At 46.7% G+C, this 21,696-nt stretch overlaps 1 protein-coding gene across 2 annotated transcripts in view; it reads left to right on the top strand.

Annotated features, from left to right (window-relative positions):
- zeb1a (zinc finger E-box binding homeobox 1a) overlaps positions 1-21,223 on the top strand; it is a 25,126-nt gene extending 3,903 nt beyond the window's left edge. For both annotated transcript variants that reach the window (XM_076981021.1, XM_076981022.1), the window contains exons 2-10: positions 6,306-6,461; positions 6,537-6,584; positions 6,869-6,988; positions 7,075-7,274; positions 9,176-9,281; positions 9,637-11,516; positions 11,683-12,309; positions 16,927-17,101; positions 17,455-21,223. In XM_076981021.1, the coding sequence (XP_076837136.1) occupies positions 6,306-6,461; positions 6,537-6,584; positions 6,869-6,988; positions 7,075-7,274; positions 9,176-9,281; positions 9,637-11,516; positions 11,683-12,309; positions 16,927-17,101; positions 17,455-17,969 (3,827 nt within the window). In that variant the 3' untranslated portion in view covers positions 17,970-21,223. The remainder of the gene's footprint in view (positions 1-6,305; positions 6,462-6,536; positions 6,585-6,868; positions 6,989-7,074; positions 7,275-9,175; positions 9,282-9,636; positions 11,517-11,682; positions 12,310-16,926; positions 17,102-17,454) is intronic.
- Positions 21,224-21,696: the final 473 nt, after the last annotated feature.

Raw genomic sequence — 21,696 nt, 5'->3', positions numbered from 1 at the left:
TGCTGTGTTTCTAATTTGCATCAGCTGCAGGTGTAAACCATTAGCAGGTATCAGTGAAGGGAATTCTTCTCTGTAAAGAGAAGACACTTGACAATGACACACAAGCCAGTGACAACTAGTGCTAAGATAGAGATTCCATTGTTCCATAGGTCAATTGTTCCATAGGTCCATAGTTTCATTATTCCATAGGTCTATAGTTTCATTGTTCCATAGGTCTATAGTTTCATTGTTCCATAGGTCCATAGTTTCATTATTCCATAGGTCTATAGTTTCATTGTTCCATAGGTCCATAGTTCTATAGGAGCTTGTAACCATATAAAATCATTTGCATGTAAAAATAAGGTTAACACTTTTAGACTGACAGTGCAGTACTAGTGATGAGGAGGGATTTCAGTATTGACTGCAGGAGTGAAAAGACCACAGAAAACACTGGTTGAAGTTTGATTGTTGATGTTTGATGGTGGATGTTTGAATGGAAAAATCTCTCTCTCTCTCTCTCTCTCTCTCTCTCTCTCTCTCTCATTACTTGCCTTCCTAGATCCACTATCTTCAGTTGTCAGGCACTCTCCTGTGTTGAGCTAAGGTGGCAATAGTTTGTAATTAATGCACCCGTGTTATTTTGATCAGTGAGGGAGGGCTTGTCTTCTGTCACTCAACCTGGGTTCAGGTCTGAAGGTAGGTCTGTAGGTCAGGTCTTTGGACCATATAAGGCTTGTTGGAATACATGCTGCTATTTTCCCAGTTATTTGTTCAGGCAAAGTGTTTGTTAGTGTTTTCTTGCTTTACTGTTACATGCTGCTGGTGAAGTGGAGAAGGACCTTTTTGTACTTTAATTCAACTTTCAGGCCGTGTCCGCTAACGCCATTTAACCTGAACATGTTAGATTTCACTTCCTGTCTTCCTGTCTTTCACTTCCTATCTTAGTAGTGAGTATTTCTGTTGTGTGTACTTCTTAGTTCTCACTGTTTAGACTGTCCTTGGAGGAGTCTGTATCTGCCCCAACCCCTCAACCTGCCCCAGAACCCCTATTGTAGAACATAGTTCATAGTTTGTTCAGAGTTTGTACTGAGTATATTGAGTGTTTGTTTAGAGTATGTACTGAGTATATTGAGTGTTTGTTCAGAGTATGTGCAGAGTATATTGAGTGTTTGTTTAGAGTATGTGCTGAGTATATTGAGTGTTTGTTGAGTATGCTGAGTATACTCAGTGTTTATTTAGAGTATGTGCTGAGTATATTGAGTGTTTGTTTAGAGTATGTACGGATTATATCGAGTGTTTATTTAGAGTATGTACTGAGTATTGAGTGCTTGTTTAGAGTATGTGCTGAGTATATTGAGTGTTTGTTGAGTATGCTGAGTATATTCAGTGGTTATTTAGAGTATGTGCTGAGTATATCGAGTGTTTGTTTAGAGTATGTACAGATTATATCGAGTGTTTATTTAGAGTATGTACTGAGTATATTGAGTGTTTGTTTAGAGTATGTGCTGAGTATATTGAGTGTTTGTTGAGTATGCTGAGTATATTCAGTGTTTATTTAGAGTATGTGCTGAGTATATCGAGTGTTTGTTTAGAGTATGTACGGATTATATCGAGTGTTTATTTAGAGTATGTACTGAGTATTGAGTGCTTGTTTAGAGTATGTACTGAGTATATTGAGTGTTTGTGTCTGTGTTTGAGTGGCGGTGGGGGTGGGGGGGCAGCAGGTGCACTCTTTAACGAGCCAAATCACCTCATCCCAGGAAATGCCACAGGAAATGTGCGTTACCATGGAAACGACTGTGTTGATTATGAGGTCATAGTGGATCAGTCGCACCTGCCAAGTCTGTCTGCCTTTCAGGTGATGCAGTAAAACACACAGGGAAGATTTACGTGTAAGTGTGTGTGGATTTTACATGTGTGTATGGTGAGAAGTAAGAGCAGCAGGTGTGTGTGTGTGTGTGTGTGTGTGTGTGTGTGTGTGTGTGTGTGTGTGTGTGTGTGTGTGTGTGTGTGTGTGTGTGTGTGAATATACCTGACGTTTTTGCCTCAAGTTTGTGTCTGAAAAGAAGTGAGAGAGAATGCCGGAACCGACAGAGACAGACAGAAAGAGAGAGACAAACAGACAGACAGGCAGAGAGACAAACAGACAGACAGGCAGAGAGAGAGAGAATATTAAGTAGAGGAGGAGAGAGGTTGCTCAGGAAGCTATCCTAACATTCTCCAATAAGTAAATGTTGTAATGTTGGCATGTGGTTTTAGCTTGTCCAGGAGAAGAACTGGTGTAAACAGAGAACACTGTGGAGCATTACCAACCTCACTACTGCTGCTGAGTGTGTGTGTGTGTGTGTGTGTGTGTGTGTGTGTGTGTGTGTGTGTGTGTGTGGGTGAACAACCTCACTACTGCTCATACTGCTTCATGACTTGTCTGTGAGTGTGTGACTGCCAGTGTTGAATGTAGTCACACTCATTTGTTTAGAACTGCTTTGGCATTGCAGTAAACACCTACAGACATCCCATAATGCATTAGCCATTAATCTACATGAATAAATGCCATTAAACACTTGTACAAAGACGTGTAAGACTGTGGAGCAAGAAAGTAAAAAAACAGGAACTTAAAAAGTACCTGTTCTGCCTTTACCTGGCGTCTTGCACATCACTTCCTGTTGGTATTTTTGGTGCTATGTGAGTTTATTAACGACGGTTAACCAGCACTGAGAGAGCAGATCACCAGATCACCAGATCACAGCTGACCTCATGCTCCTCTGGCTGCTGGGCCAGTCCACAGCGCTCTTTAATGTGCTTTTATTTGTTGGTCCTGAACGACCTCGTTCTCTTTTATTGTCACAGTTTGCTCACACAATCTCCAAGGTCATTCTTGCAGTATGTGCCCATCTGAAGGTGATGGTGTGTTTTCAGACACTGTGGTCTTTTTTGGTGTCTGTGTTACCTCATGTGATTCTTCTTTATAAACTAATTATTTTTCATTATTTCTGTGTCATTTGGAGTGTGTTAGCGTGACGTAGTGACAGACGCAGCAGGTGGTTGGGCTGTGAACCCTCTAGTGTCGTATATGACCACCATGTCACGATACTTGGCTGGATGAGGAGAAGGTGAGAACTTTAGTCCATTCAGGACGCTGGCTCAGGTGCAAGCATGCACAGCACTGTGGGAAATTAGGAACAGGTGTGCAAGGTGATCAGTAGGCGGGTGACTGTGAGCAGGGGGCGTGTTCGGGAGGCGGAGTATGTGGGAGTGGGTGTCTCCCATGAGGTGGTGAGCCGGCCTACCGTGATGGTTATGGGTATTTATTGTGTGGTCTTACGTGTATTTGTTGTGCTGACATAACGTACAGGGCTTTAGTCAACATAAGTGCATTATAAATCAATTTGACATATGCAGTTTGACTTCTGAGTACTAGATAAATAAAGATTATTATTACTAGGCTATTATTATTATACAGAACAAAACTCCAAAGAAAACTGAATATAGGTCATGTTCATCTAGTTAAAAACACTTTTCTCCTAAAGTATCTGTACTGAGTGAGAGTGATCCTCATGGGTCATCAGTGTGATCTTCATGCGTCATCAGTGTGATCTTCATAGGTCATGGGGGTGATCTTCATGGGTCATCAGTGTGATCTTCATGGGTAATCGGGGTGATCTTCATGATTCATCAGTGTGATCTTCATGCGTCATGAGGGTGATCTTCATGGGTCATCAGTGTGATCTTCATGGGTCATGGGGGTGATCTTCATGGGTCATCAGTGTGATCTTCATTGGTCATGGGGTGATCTTCATGGGTCATGGGGGTGATCTTCATGGGTCATCAGTGTGATCTTCAATGGGTCATCAATGTGATCTTCATGGGTCATGGGGTGATCTTCATGGGTCATGGGGGTGATCTTCATGAGTCATGGGGGTGATCTTCATGGGTCATCAGTGTGATCTTCATGGGTCATCAGGGTGATCTTCATAGGTCATGGGGGTGATCTTCATGGGTCATCACAGTGTGATCTTCATGGGTCATCAGGGTGATCTTCATGGGTCATCAGGGTGATCTTCATGGGTCATGGGGTGATCTTCATGGGTCATCAGTGTGATCTTCATGGGTCATCAGTGTGATCTTCATGGGTCATGGGGTGATCTTCATGGGTCATGGGGGTGATCTTCATGGGTCATCAGTGTGATCTTCATGGGTCATCAGTGTGATCTTCATGGGTCATCAGTGTGATCTTCATGGGTCATCAGGGTGATCTTCATGGGTCATCAGGGTGATCTTCATGGGTCATCAGGGTGATCTTCATGGGTCATCAGTGTGATCTTCATGGGGTCATCAGTGTGATCTTCATGGGTCATCAGGGTGATCTTCATGGGTCATGGGGGTGATCTTCATGGGTCATCAGTGTGATCTTCATGGGTCATCGGTGTGATCTTCATGGGTCATGGGGTGATCTTCATGGGTCATCAGGGTGATCTTCATGGGTCATCAAGGTGATCTTCATGGGTCATCAGTGTGATCTTCATGGGTCATGGGGTGATCTTCATGGGTCATGGGGGTGATCTTCATGGGTCATCAGTGTGATCTTCATGGGGTCATCAGTGTGATCTTCATGGGTCATCAGGGTGATCTTCATGGGTCATCAGGGTGATCTTCATGGGTCATCAGTGTGATCTTCATGGGTAATCGGGGTGATCTTCATGGGTCATGGGGTGATCTTATGGGGTAGAGCTATATATATATATATATATATAGATGCAACTTAAGACTTAGAACCACTGACTCAACACCAGTAACTCAACACTATACAGTGAGTTTTGTCTCTTCTTATAAACACTACTGTAACTTCTGAGATGAACACAAGAAATCCAGCAGGATAGGACGACATAGACAGAGTACAATAATCTCAAGTTAGTCTGACTTGTAACATCATACACAGTGTAGAACATTAATTTGCAGACTTCTACAATAATGGCCTCAGACGGCCACGCCTGCTTCCACACCCCTGTTCATTATGTATCTATTCATAACAGCAGCATTCAGTCAGCCACCACTGCTGCTGTACTCCGAGTTTCCAAGCTGTGTTGGTCTTGAACAATCTTGTTCGTTTGTATTGTTTTTGAACTTGGACTATGTTTTGGGGTTCTTACCCTTTGGCCTGCTCTGCCACTCCTGTTTGCTCTGGTTTGCCCCAGGTTGCCCCATGGACGTTGGGCTTATTTTAACTCCAGTCTGACTGCGACAAATTGATAGTAAATAAACTAAAGACAAATGGTTTTGGTTTGTTTTTTACTATAACAGATTCTGGTAATGGTGGTAGTAATGACACCAGACTGTGGTGAGGCTGCGTGGTCTGTCTGTGGACACAGGCATGTGGGGTATCTTGCGTAACTGCCCCGACATTACTGCCCCAGTCCTACCTCTGCTAGCACTAGCACTGCACAGGATACAGCTGTAGAAACGAGACTCTGTGTGCTAATGACACACACACAAACATCCCATAATCCAGATTTGGACACAGTCCATCTATGCAGACCTCCAGGTGATGGATTTTCCAGTGAGGTTCCAGGACTTCACGATGGGGAAAGTTCAGATCTGATTTAATTGTAAGACAGAAAGCAGGCTAGTGCCTTTGCACTCTGGGATATGCTGTTCATCCATGTGGTCTGAATGAGTTCCCAGTACACAGCGATGGCTGAGCTGTCTCTGCTCAGATTATCTTCATTATCTTCATCTTCAAATTTTTCCTTGTATGTAGTTAGAGGAAAACTGCAATGGGAAACAAAAGTAGTTCTGTTTCAGTCTTAGGCTTAAGCTCCTCCCTCTATCTGCTGGAGTCTTTAAGCTCCTCCCTCTATCTGCTGGAGTGTTTAAGCTCCTCCCTCTATCTGCTGGAGTGTTTAAGCTCCTCCCTCTATCTGCTGGAGTGTTTAAGCTCCTCCCTCTATCTGCTGGAGTGTTTGAGCTCCTCCCTCTATCTGCTGGAGTGTTTGAGCTCCTCCCTCTATCTGCTGGAGTGTTTAAGCTCCTCCCTCTATCTGCTGGAGTCTTTAAGCTCCTCCCTCTATCTGCTGGAGTCTTTAAGCTCCTCCCTCTATCTGCTGGAGTCTTTAAGCTCCTCCCTCTATCTGCTGGAGTGTTTAAGCTCCTCCCTCTATCTGCTGGAGTGTTTGAGCTCCTCCCTCTATCTGCTGGAGTCTTTGAGCTCCTCCCTCTAGTGCCTCTCCTGATATAGTGATGATGTTGTGAACCCTTCACCATTCTTCTCCCTCTTTCTGTTTTTCTCCTTGCTGTCATCTTTCCCTCCCTTACTCTCTCCTCTCCATCAGCGAGGAGGTTTTCTAATGTATCAGAAGCAGCTTCAGATTCTGATGATGAAGATAAACTCCATATTGTGGAGGAGGACAGTATTCCAGACAGTCCAGAGGAGAAGCCAACAGTACTTCAGCTCAGCACAGCCCAGCTGCTTCACAATGGGCACGATGGTCAGTACCAGACCAGCATCTCTGGTCCAAAAGAATTAAGAATGAATATTCAACTAACGCTGAACATCTGTACAGATGGCAACCTGGAGCCAGACGCCTTGATACAGGAAATAAGGGTCAAAGGTAAAAGCACAGCTGATGCACTCTCTCTCTCACACACACTCACACACACATTCTATATATGAACAGTGTGAACAGGTGTGTATGGGTGTGTGTGAACAGGTGTGTATGGGTGTGTTAACAGGTGTGTATGAGTGTGTGAACAGGTGTGTATGGGTGTGTGTGATCAGGTGTGTATGGGTGTGTATGAACAGGGTGTATGGGTGTTAGTCTTGCTCTCAGCCCTCTCTGTCGTGGTGCTGATGGAGAGAAGGGGGTGTAATGATCTCTGTATCTTTGACCTAAAGAGGAGCCTGTAACTGATGAAGAGGATGTTGAGGACTATGTCAGTCAGACACCGCGGAAGGGAGGAAGGGTTCTGGAGGAAGATCAGAGCACGCCAGAGAGAGGAGTCCCCGATGAGAACGGTACTCACACCTTCTCCTCTTTGACTTCCTTGTGTGTCTTCAGTCATCATTCTCCTCTTGATGGCCTCTGTCTCTCTCTCTCTCAGGTACACCTGATGAGTTCTCAAAGCTGCACACCTGTCCGTACTGTTCCCGTGGTTACAAGCGTCACACGTCGTTGAAGGAGCACATCAAACTGCGGCATGAGAAGAGTGATGACTTCAGCTGCTCTGTGTGCAGTTACACCTTCACCTACCGCACGCAGCTCGACCGTCACATGACCTCACATAAGAGCACGCGAGAGCAGGTGTGTAGCCTAACTCACAACACGCCTCTGACAACACTACCTCTCACAATACGCCTCTCACAACACGCCTCTCACAACACGCCTCTGAAAACACGCCTCTCACAACACGCCTCTCACAACACGCCTCTCACAACACTACCACTCACAACATGCCTCTCACAACACGCCTCTTACAACACTCCTCTGAAAACATGCCTCTCACAACACGACTGTGACAACACGCCTCTGACAACACTACCTCTCACAATATGCCTCTGACAACACACCTCTCACAACACGCCTCTGAAAACACGCCTCTCACGACACGCCTCTGACAACACGCCTCTCACAACACTACCACTCACAACACGCCTCTCACAACACTACCTCTCACAACACGCCTCTCACAACACTACCACTCACAACACGCCTCTGACAACACTACCTCTCACAACACGCCTCTCAGAACACGCCTCTGACAACACTACCTCTCACAACACGCCTCTCACAACACGCCTCTGACAACACTACCTCTCACAACACGCCTCTCACAACACTACCACTCACAACACGCCTCTGACAACACGCCTCTGACAACACGCCTCTCACAACACTACCTCTCACAACACGCCTCTCACAACACTACCACTCACAACACGCCTCTGACAACACTACCTCTCACAACACGCCTCTCACAACACGCCTCTGACAACACTACCTCTCACAACACGCCTCTCACAACACGCCTCTGACAACACTACCTCTCACAACACGCCTCTCACAACACTACCACTCACAACACGCCTCTGACAACACGCCTCTGACAACACGCCTCTCACAACACTACCTCTCACAACACGCCTCTCACAACACTACCACTCACAACACGCCTCTGACAACACTACCTCTCACAACACGCCTCTCACAACACGCCTCTGACAACACTACCTCTCACAACACGCCTCTCACAACACTACCACTCACAACACGCCTCTGACAACACGCCTCTGACAACACGCCTCTCACAACACGCCTCTGAAAACACTACCACTCACAACACGCCTCTCACAACACGCCTCTCACAACACTACCACTCACAACACTACCTCTCACAACACGCCTCTCACAACACGCCTCTGAAAACACGCCTCTGAAAACACGCCTCTGACGACACGCCTCTGACGACACGCCTCTCACGACACGACTCTGACAACACTACCACTCACAACATGCCTCTCACAACATGCCTCTCACAACACGCCTCTCACAACACGCCTCTCACAACACTCCTCTGAAAACATGCCTCTCACAACACGACTGTGACAACACGCCTCTCACAACACTACCTCTCACAATATGCCTCTGACAACACGCTTCTCACAACACTCCTCTGAAAACATGCCTCTCACAACACGACTGTGACAACACGCCTGTGACAACACGCCTGTGACAACACGCCTCTCAAAACACGCCTCTGAAAACACGCCTCTCACGACACGCCTCTCACAACACGACTCTGACAACATGCCTATGACAACACACTTCTGACAACATGCCTCTCACAACACACCTTTGATAACAAGCCTCTGAAAACACGCCTCTCACTACACGCCTCTCACAACATATATATATATATGTGTGTGTTATAAACATATAAACACTTCATGTATTCAGACACACATCCTTCATCAGATGGGCAAGCAAAGCAAAATGTTTCATGTCAGCAGTTTTATCTGATCAGAATTAGACCTGAAGTTCTGTATTGTACTGTAAAATAGAACAAACATAACTAAAAAGAAAAAAAAATGAAAGATTCTCTCTCCCTTTCTCCCTTTCTCTCCCCCTCTTTCTGTCTCTTCTCCTCTGTTTATCTCTCTCTGTCTCTCTCTATATAACTTTTTTCCTCTCTCATTCTCTTGTAGCGGACCATGTCCCAGTCAGGAGGAAACAGGAAGTTTAAGTGTACAGAGTGTCCTAAAGCCTTTAAATACAAACATCACCTGAAGGAACACCTGCGCATCCACAGTGGTTAGTTGCCATAGCAACACTGGCATGTAACGTGGTGGACTGTGTAGCAGACCCCCCCCACCGTGGCGTGAAGCAGACCCCCTCTGACACGGTTCTGTGTGGTGTACCTGTGTGGCGTACCTGTGTGGCGTACCTGTGTGGCGTATCTGTGTGGCGTACCTGTGTGGCGTACCTGTGTGGCGTACCTGTGTGGCGTATCTGTGTGGCGTATCTGTGTGGCGTACCTGTGTGGCGTATCTGTGTGGCGTACCTGTGTGGTGTACCTGTGTGGCGTACCTGTGTGGCGTACCTGTGTGGTGTACCTGTGTGGTGTACCTGTGGTTTCTGGGTTTGATGTGTCTGCTCTCTCCTGTAGGTGAGAAGCCGTACGAGTGCTCCAACTGCAAAAAGCGCTTCTCCCACTCAGGCTCCTACAGCTCCCACATCAGCAGTAAGAAGTGTGTAGGAGCGCCCCCTGCTGTCAACGGCCTGTCTCGCACCCCTGGAGTCAAAGCTGCACTCACGCTGTCCCGGCCCACCCGTGTCCTCCTGCGGGAGAAAGTGGACAACACTCCCCTGCAGAATCAAGTCCCTCCCAAGCAAATTAAACAAGAACCTGTTGAACACGAACTCAAAGCTGCCCCCCCCACACCTGTGCTTCCAACCACCACCACCTCCACCTCCGCTAACACCTCCCTCACTAACGCCGGGAGTGGCCAGACACTCCTCCCGCAGGGCGTGGTTCAGACCCTGGTTCTGCCCACTCTGGTCCAGCCATTCAGCATCAACCTGAGTGACCTGCAGAACGTTCTCAAGGTAGCGATGGATGGAGGTTTAATGCGTCAGGTGACAAGTGGCACAACAGCTAACGGGCCCGGCGCTAACGGGCCTAGCGCTAACGGGCCTGGCGCTAACAGGCCCGGCGCTAACGGGCCTGGCGCTAAGTTTGTAGGCCCGTTTCAGGCCCAACAGGCCCTGGTGGTGCAGAGCGCTCATCCACAGACCCAGATCATCTCCGCCATCTCTCTGCCCGTACTGGACCAAGATGGAAACACCAAGATCGTCATCAACTACAGCGTTGACCCGCAGGTCAGCTCGAAGCTCAGCTCAGCTGTACAGCCCTGTGCCACCATCCTGCAGCCCAGCGGGACCACACCCAAACTTCTACAGCTCAACACCACACAGTCCAACACCACACAGTCCACCACCACACTGTCCAACACCATACCGCCCAACACCACACCACCCAACACCACTCCCACACAAATGCCAAGCATCCCCAAGACAGCAGCTGCACAGGTAAATGCTGTCAAACCCAGCCAGACCTCTAACCCCAGCAAAGCACCATCCATCATCAAGGTGACCAAACTGGTTCCTGCTCACGCAGCCCAGTCGAAGCTCCCACAGCCCACGCTGCTGCTGGTCAGACGAGCAGACGGCTCTCAGAGCCTGGTGTTCCGCCAGCTGACCACCGTCGGCCCCAACACACAGCTGACTCCAGCCACACACAGCAGCACCGACCCCAGCTCAGCTCCCCAGAGGATCACGACAATAGCCACACAGAGCAGCACTGACACCAGGTCAGCTCTAGAGAGAATCACGGCGGCGGTGGAGCAAAGTTCAGCCCCAGAGACGATCCGTCCTGCAGACGACACCCAGTGGTCTGTGGACGACTGCCAACCCGAAGACCTGAGCACCACCGTATCACAGAGCGTTCGGATCAAACCTGAACCTAAATCTCCCGGTGCCACAGAGTCTGAGGTCCAAGCGGACGAGGAAGGAGCTCCACCAAGAGAGAGAGAGACAGATAGAGAGACAGAGAGACAGACAGATAGAGAGACAGAGAGACAGACAGGTAGAGAGACAGAAGATGGCAGAGACACAGAAAAGAGTGCAGCCTCTGACTTAACACCAGCCCACAGCAGTGTTGCATGTGGCAACAGTTTCCATAACTACGCCACATGTCTTTTCTGTGACAACAACTCCAGCAGTATTGACATCCTGGACTGCCTCAGCAGTGATGAACAGGGACCTGCCACGTCTCTGTCCTCCCTGCTGGGGGAGGAGGGCTCTGCAGGAGAGCGCCCTCTGGTGGAGAGTCTCCTGCCTCTCCTCAAGGCCTACAGCAAAGACCCTGACCCAAGTGAGGAGCAGCTGTCTGGGGTGGCGGAGTCGGTCAGTCTGCCTCTCCATGTGGTCAGCAGATGGTTCCAGCGCATGCGCTCCAAGAAGATTCTGCTGCGCTGCCCCCAGCAGGTGAGAACAGGAACTGTAGGTCGAGGCCTTTGAGAGTATTACTCTGTTTGTGTATAAACATATGAAACACAACAAGAAATATTTATTTCATATATGATGTTCAGCTGTTTTAATAAATGTTATGATTGAACCGTAACACAGACTGCATGTTTTTCTGTATCTGCAGACTAATGACGACATCACTCCACCAGTTCAGAGTTCTGACCCACAACCCCAAACCACTAACACTCCACCAGTTCAGAGTTCTGACCCACAACCCCAAACCACTAACACTCTAGCTGCGTCCTGCGATGCTGCCCCGGCTGTCCGGATCAGTGACCCGCCGTCTCCTCTAAATCTGTCCACTAATGACTTTGTCATCATAAAGTCGGAGGACTCGGAGGAAGACGGTCAGGTCGAACCTCTGGACCTCTCCCTCCCAAAGCCGTCCTCTGACACCGCCTCAGTTACCTTGGCAACATCTGCCACCAAGCCATCAATCCCGGCGCAGGAGGAGCCGCTCAACCTCACCTGCCTCAGGAAGAACTTGTTGCCCGGCAACACTGTTTATGTGAGTCAGGCTGCAGCGGCGGGTGCAATTAGCATCGTAGCGACGCCACTACCAACACTGCTGGCCATAGCAGAGCCGGGCGGAGTCCCCGGCCTCCGCACCGCCCTCTCCACCCACAAGCGCACCATCCTTATCCCACAGCTGTCCTACACCTTCGCCAGCCCCTCCACCAGCAGCACAGCTAAGGCCACACCTCCTGCCTTCCCAGACACCCAGGGCACCGTCCTGCTCAATGACTGTCAGGTGAGCAGACAGCAAACACACACAGTGAGAAGCTTCATCGTTTGTCTCTACCTGTCTTCCTGATCGTTTACCTCTGTCTACCTGTCTTCCTGATTGTTTACCTCTGTCTACCTGTCTTCCTGATCATTTACCTCTGTCTACCTGTCTTCCTGATCATTTACCTCTGTCTACCTGTCTTCCTGATTGTTTACCTCTGTCTACCTGTCTTCCTGATTGTTTACCTCTGTCTACCTGTCTTCCTGATCGTTTACTTCTGTCTACCTGTCTTCCTGATCGTTTACCTCTGTCTACCTGTCTTCCTGATTGTTTACCTCTGTCTACCTGTCTTCCTGATCGTTTATCTCTGTCTACCTGTCTTCCTGATCGTTTATCTCTGTCTACCTGTCTTCCTGATCGTTTACCTCTGTCTATGTCCTGGCTGGCTCGGATGCCACTCCTTCTTCCACCAGGAGGGGCACCGGAGTCAGTGCTAGACTGACTGGGCGTAATCAGCAATGATCCGTTTCAGCTGTTCCAATGGCTTCTCAAGGAAGCTTTGTGAAACGGATCATTGCTAACTCGTTCGTTATGCCTACACGCTGTCAGCCTACTTCTACATTTCCCGTGGTTGCATTACGTTACAAGGTGTCTTGTCACCTTTCTCTCTCTGACTTCTCCTTTTCTTATTCGAGGTTCTCTCTCCTGCGTCGCTCCCTGACCTACCTCAAGTTTTCCCAAGCCTGTTTATCTTCCTATCCGTTTTGTCCTTTTTTTGGGAAGGGTTTTGTTTTGCTGTGGCGTTTTCTGCCTGCTGCCAGTCACTTCCCCTGGCATCTTTGGTTTTGTTTTCGTGTTGCATTTATCCACGCTATTTTAGTTACTGCTGTTATTTTGTTTCTTTCTCCCATCTCCTTACGGTTGAGTATTTCCTTTCATGTGTTGAGATTTCCGCGTTGGTTTTTGTTTCTAGTAGTAGTGGGCCGTTAACGGCGTTAACGGCGTTCGTTAATTTGATACTCTTATCGGGCGATATAAAAATTATCGCCGTTAATCTATTCCTAAAGTTGGGTTGGGTACTGGGTCAAAATGGGTAAGCAAACTATGATGACTTTCAACTTGATAGTTTATTCTGTTTAGTTAGTTTATTCGGCTGTATTCCTAACCAAATGGCACAGTAGGGGCTTGGGTTTTCAAACCTGTGAATTACAAATCGTTCGTGTGTTTACATGGATGCAGCCACGAAGTCGCCAGGTTTGCTTCATGGAAAATTCATTTTTAGGAACGTAAAGTGTTACCGGAGCGGAGATCGGAGTGGTCGTTTTCTGCATGGTCCTAGCGCTAAATTCGTCGCTATTTAAATATTTCTTTTTAACCGTTAAAACTGCACCGGCTTTTGAAAAAGTCCCCCACAAATTACGTCAGTGAGGTTAAATGTACTAAATGTTGGCTTACATTTCAAATATCATGTTTAGCTGAATAAACATGTTATCAACCCCTTTTAATGTACAGTATGTAGGCTTACAAATTCATGTTTAACTGAATAAACAAGTAACCTACATTTTATTGAGCATGTTTTTTTTCTTCAAGTATCAAAGTAGAACAGCTTCCTCAAGCAGTCATTGATGCATTTTGGAAACAGGAGATGAGCCCCTGGTCTAATGCACCCTCTGTATTAAGAAACCCTATCTCAAAAACTGACTTTTAGTCATTACTTGGGTAGCATGCATATGAGCCATTTTAATATAGATTAATCTAGATTAATTTCAAGATTTCAGTGAGATTAATCTAGATTAAAAAAAATAATCTATGCCCACCCCTAGTTTCTAGTTTTACCGTGCTCACACAGCTTATATTTATTTTCCTTCTACGTGTTGAGACTTCCGCGTTGTTTTGCTTCGCGTGTTATCACGCTTTCGCGATTTTGTTTTCTGTTCTCTTACGTGTTGAGTATTCCACGTTGCTTTCATTTATTCTACTGGTGTTGTGTTACATGTTTAACCCTCGCACTTGCGTTTAGTTCTGACAAACGCATTAGTGCTGTTAACCGGCACTTGGGTCCACCCTTCTCTCTATCACTATACGCGGTGTGTGCATCCCTGTACCCCTGACTTAGACCTTGTATTGACTATCGGGGGCTTAATAAGATCACGGTCAAGGATCATCACCCTCTACCCCTCATGGTTACCGCCTTTGAGTCCCTCCAGCAGGCCACGATTTTCACGAAGCTTGATCTGAGGAGTGCCTATAATTTAGTCAGGGTAAGAGAGGGTGACGAGTGGAAGACCGCTTTTATCACACCTTCTGGCCACTATGAGTATCTGGTCATGCACTTCGGTTTAATGAACGCCCCAGCCGTGTTCCAGTGCGTCACTAACGAAGTTCTAAAGGAGGCTCTGGACAGATACGTCTTTGTTTATCTGGACGATATCGTTATCTACAGTAAATCCGAGACTGAACATAAAAAACACGTCCGGCGGGTGCTTCAGCTACTCCTCGAAAACCATCTGTTCATCAAACTAGAAAAGTCACTATTTCATGTCCAAGAAATAGGGTTTCTCGGCTATCGTATTGCCCAGAACACTCTGGCCATGGACCCTTCTAAGGTCTGGGCTGTTGCACATTGGCCTACACCTACCTCACTCTGCCTGGTACAGCATTTTTTAGGTTTCGCCAATTTCTACCGCCGCTTCATTAAGGGTTTCAGCACCCTTGCAGCTCCTCTGACCACTCTCACCAAAAAGAGTTCTGGTCCCTTTGTCTGGACTCCTGAAGCCCAGCGAGCATTCGACGACTTGAAAAGGACCTACCGTTTGTAGTAGAAGCCTCTGACTACGGGGTAGGTGCCGTTCTCTCCCAGAGAACCGGGTCCCCTCCTAAGCTTCATCTGTGTGTGTATTACTCCCATCACATGTCTCCTGCTGAACACAATTATGATGTGGGGGACAAGGAAGTCTTAGCCGTCAAATTAGCCCTCAAAGAGTGGAGACACTGGCTGGAGGGGGCCAAGCACCCCTTCCTGGTCTGGACAGACCATAAAAACCTGGCTTACCTCCAGCAGGCCAAGCATCTTAACCTCAGACAAGCCAGGTGGTCCTTATTCTTTGGACGTTTTGATTTCACTCTCTCCTACCGTCCGGGAACTAAAAATGCTTAACCTGATGCTCTGTCCTACCAGTGGGAGTTGCCACCTGACACCTCTGAGCCCAGCACGGTACTGCCAGCTTGTACCCCTACACCTGCAGTGGGCTGTAGAAAGCAAGCACTTACCAGTGGTCAAGCAAGCACTTACCAGTGATCCTGGGCCTGGTGGTAGTCCCTCTAGTCGTCTCTACGTCCACCCTAGGTTACGAAAGAAGGTAATGGAGTGGGGTCACAATTCGCCTTTTGCTGCTCATCCTGGATCACGTCATACGTTAAAGCTCCTTCAGGGTAGATTCTGGTGGCCCGGGATGGACCAAGAGGTGACTCGTTTTGTCACCGCTTGTGAAACATGTACCAGAAATAAGGTGACTCATACTAAACCTGCCGGTTTGTTACACCCACTCCCCATTCCTTCAAGGCCTTGGACGCATGTAGCCTTGCAATTTGTAACCGGGTTACCTCTCTCTCGGGGAGGTACCACCATTCTGGTCATCGTCGATCGGTTTTCCACAACAGCGAGGTTTCTGGCTCCCCTCTGCCCGTGAGACTGTGTCTCTCTTCCTGCATCACATAGTCAGGCACCACGGCTTCCCTACCGACGTGGTATGTGACAGGGGACCCCAATTCACCAGTCGCTTTTGGGGTTCTTTCCTGAAGCTCTTGGGGGCCAAGGCTAGTTTATCCTCTGGGTTTCATCCCCAGACCAATGGGCAAACTGAGCGCACCAACCAGGACCTCGAGCAGACGCTTCGATCTCTGGTCTGACCAGCTTCTGTGGGCCGAGTATGCCCATAACACCTTGTGGCCCTCGGGATGTCTCCTTGCAAATGCCCCTCCTATGTTCACTAATCAGGAGGAGGAGGTGGCTGTTCCAGGTGCCTGGGCCATGGTACGGCAATGTAGGTTAGCCTGGCGTAAGGCCCGTAATGCCTTAATGCCTGCCTCCACTATTGTCGGAGGTCCATCCGGTATTTCATGCGTCTCGTCTCCGTCCTGTCTTGTGTAACATGCCCCGTGCTCCGGCCCCGCCGGCTCCCCGCCGTGTTTGGGGTCGGGACCAATACCTGGTTGACTGGGCGGGTTACGGACCCGAGGAATGCTCCTGGGTCCCCACCTCTCGCATCGTTGATTGGTCCCTTATTCGGGATTTCCACCGTGACAGGGCCGTCGTGTTGGGCCCGCATGGTCTCGGGCCTAGAGGGGGGTGCTCTGTCAGGGTATTTGAGTATTTCCTTTCACGCGTTGAGTTTTCCGCGTTGCTTTCATTTATTCTACTGGTGTTGTGTTACGTGTTTAACCTTCGCGCTTGCATTTAGTTCTGACAAACGTATCACTATACATGGTATGTGCATCCCTGTACTCCCACGTTACAGTCTACCTGTCTTCCTGATTGTTTACCTCTGTCTACCTGTCTTCCTGGTCGTTTACCTCTGTCTACCTGTCTTCCTGGTCGTTTACCTCTGTCTGACTGTCTTCCTCTTGTTCTTCCACATGCAGAAGGAGGAAGATGCTGCAGTCGAGAGCATGTCGGGATGGGAGGGGCTAAATGATGGTGACCAATCACCCAACAGGAAGCGGAGGAAGACACAAGGAGGCCAGTATGCGTGTGACCTGTGTGACAAAATCTTTCAGAAGAGCAGCTCTCTGTTGCGTCACAAGTATGAACACACAGGTGCGTCACACACTAGCACTTTCACATGAGCAGATCTCTGCTACTTTACAAACGCACGTGCTACACACACAAGTACTTCACAATTGTTCTCTGCTCAGTTGATAAGATGACCGATCACTGTGAATTATTGGAGGGAGCTCTGTGGATTATGGGAGATTGCACAGGATTGGGGAGAGTGCACTGGGTTAGGGGAGGGTTCACTGGAGTAGGAGAGTGCAGTTTTACTGTGTTGTTTTGGAACATGTATGAAATGATTGTATCTGCTCTGATCTTCTTTTCTGCTGCTGATTTATGGTGTCTGATCTTTCCTGACCTTGTTGGTTCACTTGCGTCATGGTTCCGTCCCCACACAGGTAAGCGGCCGCACGAGTGTGGGATCTGTAAGAAGGCGTTCAAACACAAGCACCACCTGATCGAGCACACGCGTCTGCACTCGGGCGAGAAGCCCTACCAGTGCGATAAGTGCGGCAAACGCTTCTCCCACTCGGGCTCGTACTCCCAACACATGAACCACAGATACTCCTACTGCAGGAAGGAGGCGGAGCCTGCCAACAAAGCATCCACGCCTCCTTCACAGGCCGACTCCGATGAGAGGGAGAGCGAGGCAGAGGAGGAAGAGGAAGAGGAGGAGGAGGGAGAGAGAGATGGAGAGGAGGATATAGATCTGGCTGGCTTTGACATGAGCGACATTAGAGTGGTGAGAGTGGGAGAAGAGTATGATGATGATGAGGAAGAGGAGGGTGCAGAAGAGGATAGAGTGGTGATGGAGGAAGATGAGGAAGCCCACACTCTGGAGGAGGAAATGGTGGAAACCGTGGAGATGGAGGACATGACAGATAAAAAGGAAACTGGGGAGGAAAATCTCTGAGAGGAGAGTGCAGCAATGACCATGGGCCGCCCTGAAGGCTGTGTGCGCCCTAAGGTTGTGCTCCCTGAAGGCTGTGCTCCCTGAAGGCTGTGCTCCCTGAAGGCTGTGCTCTCTGAAGGCTGTGCTCCTGAAGGCTGTGCTCTCTGAAGGCTGTGCTCCTGAAGGCTGTGCTCTCTGAAGGCTGTGCTTTACTGTGTATGAAACCCGGCTGTGCCTGATCCACAAACCTTTTTTTCCTGGTGAAAGAAAAAATAACTGTAGATTGTAGCTAGTTTAATCAAACCGGACAAATGAAGGTGTGTAATTGGACCACGAGCACCAGGTGTGATTACAGTCAGTGTTACTGTGTGTTTTCCTTTGGCTTTCTGTCTGTACAGTCAGGTGAGATTTCTATACATTTTTATTGCCAATGAAGTTTACTAAATCAGTATTTTATCACTATTTCAGTATGTTTTCAGAGATAAAACTAAAATGCACTGCAGGTACATTTATGGAGTGTTTGTGGGTACATAACACCTCGAGATTTAGACACCGTTCAGTATTATTTTAAGGAGACCAACCAGTGTTTCAGTAGAATTGTCATGCCATGTGACTGTCTGCCTTAAGAAGGAAACATGTTTCACTTCTGTAACATGGAATCATCTATAAAGATCGAAAAATAATGCAAAAACATTGTCACTTTAAACGTACTTTTAAATATAACGATTAAAGTAAACTACAGTGAGCATTGCCCATCATATTAATTACCAAACAACTGATTTCAGTTGTAATGTTGTCCTTAATGAGTTAGAAGAGAACACATTCAAATTTAGCATAATTAATTATGCTAAATTTGTTTATGTAAACATGATCTGCATATGTAGTAGTTCTGACTGTTCTAGATATGCATAAAGAATAGATGATAAACAGATAAGTTGACTCGGTAGGTGGTTATTTAAAGATGGTGCTTTTAATCAAGTGTACTCCACTGTGGATTAGTAGCAAGATATATGGCACCATTTTAGGAAGGAAACAGTCAGGGAATTGTGTCTGTCGCTATGTTGACCAGTGTTATATGTGTCTTGTTTTTTCTTTCATTAAGTTTCAAATATTTTTTTGTTAGGGTTGAATTTATTATTTTCCTAAGAATGATCTCTTTGACAAAGTATTTACAGAAGCGCTTTATCAGTTTATGCTGTCTTTGTTTTCTAATGTCTCCCCAAAAGCAAGAGGACATTACACGTAATGTCAGTACTGAACCGCAAACATGACTTCACCTGTGGGACTAACGTTCTCAGCTGAGTTTAGTGTTCTCTCTAGAATAATATGTACAATTTATACTTTTAGTCCCTTCACATTGTGAAGCCAAAACTATGTGCTAAAGTATTTTAAGTGCTGTGAGCCATTAGAAATGTCTTATATCCACCAGTTTCTTATGTTCAGCAATTTTGGTGCACCCCTAGGCTAAGTCAGGTCTTGTCTTGATGTGTAGATTAGTGATGTGGATGTGAGTTGTGTTCTAGGGAATCCCTCACAATCACCCACACCCTCATAATCCACATCTTCACCCACACCCTTACCCTCTACCCCATCTCCACTCACACCCTTACCCTCTACCCCATCTCCACCCACACCCTTACCCTCTACCCCATCTCCACCCACACCCACACCCTTGCCCTCACCATCACTCTTATCCTCAACTTCACCTTCTTCAGACTCAACCTCATCTTTACACCTTCATCCTCAGCCTCATCTTTACACCTTCATCCTCAACCTCATCTTTCCACCTTCATCCTCAAACTCATCTTTACACCTTCATCCTCAACCTTATCTTTACACCTTCATCCTCAGCCTCATCTTTACACATTCATCCTCAGCCTCATCCTTACACCTTCATCCTCAGCCTCATCCTTACACCTTCATCCTCAACCTCATCTTTACACCTTCATCCTCAACCTCAGCTTTACACATTCATCCTCAACCTCATCTTTACACCTTCATCCTCAGCCTCATCTTTACACCTTCATCCTCAACCTCAGCTTTACACATTCATCCTCAACCTCATCTTTACACCTTCATCACCTTCATCCTCAACCTCATCTTTACACCTTCATCCTCAACCTCAGCTTTACACATTCATCCTCAACCTCATCTTTACACCTTCATCACCTTCATCCTCAACCTCATCTTTACACCTTCATCCTCAGCCTCATCTTTACGCCTTCATCCTCAACCTCATATTTACACCTTCATCCTCAACCTCATCTTTACACCTTCATCCTCAGCCCCATCTTTACACCTTCATCCTCAACCTCATCTTTACACCTTCATCCTCAGCCTCAGGCAGGACCGCCAAGCTGTATGTGCCATTCGTTCCTATGAATACTCTCCACAACCAAATTAAACTATTTTAACTGTCAGAAGGAGGTCTGAGGGTTTCAGCACTTGAATGGAGTCTAGAGTATTTGGCAAATTATCCAAGAAACCACAATGAGGTGTATTTAGGCTTCTCTGATGTTGAATTTAGACGTCTGATGTTGAATTTAGATGTCTTGTCTGATTATTAAAACAGTAGATAATGAACCGCCAAATGTAGAATTTGTTACAGTGGAGAAATAACTCATGAGGTTGATGTAAGTTTGTTGCCACATATTCTATTTAAGTATCTGGGTGCACCAGTATGAAAATATCAGGGGTAGTCTTGTGAATACATACTGCCTCTGTCTTTATCTTTGTTTTGGGATTATTGGCAGAACACGCCCTTCTAGATTACCACTCTTAATCTGGGTTCTGCTGACTGTGGTTTGGTATCAAACATCAAAGTGCCACAGTAGAAGGTATTTCTCCCCATACGAAGGAACTCTAGACTTCAGTACACTTAGGAGTGAACACCAGGCATCGTTAAGCTTATATTCATTTTACACACGACAGTTACTTGCTTAATAATGTATTTTTCATTTATTTGGAACAAAGGCTAAAGCCCAGACTGGTCCTGTGGAGAGGACCAGCCGCTAAAAGCATATGGGACGCTAGCAGAGACTGTGTACCAATGTGAAGGAATGAACACACTAGTGAAGGAACTAACGGAGTGAATTTAATGTAAGACGCACTTGAAATAAGCGCAATCGGGTGAATGTGCATTTAGTGTTGATTTTATCATAACACATTACAGTATTATTCATTGTGCTGTATTATTTCTAAATGTTTGTTCATTTTAATGCATGTGTATATTGTGTATGTTTTTACCATCAGTATTAAAAACTCATTGACAATGATCTGTTTAGCTTTTTATTCGTTTATTCATTTGTTTTTCTTTATGGTTTATTGTATGTTATGGTTTATTACATGTAGTGTACGATATCTAGTTACTAAACTAGTGTCATGTAAATAATATTGTATATTTTAATGAAAAGATGCCATGCAAGAACTCCATATCAGCTTGTTTTCTATTTAAACAGCATAAATCTGTGTAATGAAGTGTATTTAGAACAAAACAACTGCTTTGGTATCATGAATGGCGGGGCTGAACTAGTGTTATCTGGGAATCGCAGGTCCATTGAACTGTAACTGTGTAGTCTAAACACCTGAGTGGTTCCATTCATAGTTGAACTACACGAATAACACATTTTATGGGTTATTCCTAACTGGAGAGTGACCATACACACTATGTGAATGAGGTGGTTTGACTAATGGTCCGGGGTTTAACCCCATCAGCGCCCCTAGTGGCTGTAGTTGTTTAACACATACT

Source organism: Brachyhypopomus gauderio, chromosome 19, assembly GCF_052324685.1.
Source record: "Brachyhypopomus gauderio isolate BG-103 chromosome 19, BGAUD_0.2, whole genome shotgun sequence".
NCBI lineage: Eukaryota > Metazoa > Chordata > Actinopteri > Gymnotiformes > Hypopomidae > Brachyhypopomus > Brachyhypopomus gauderio.
Note: the sequence above shows the minus strand (reverse complement) of the source record. Positions and strands in the feature narration are given on the sequence as shown.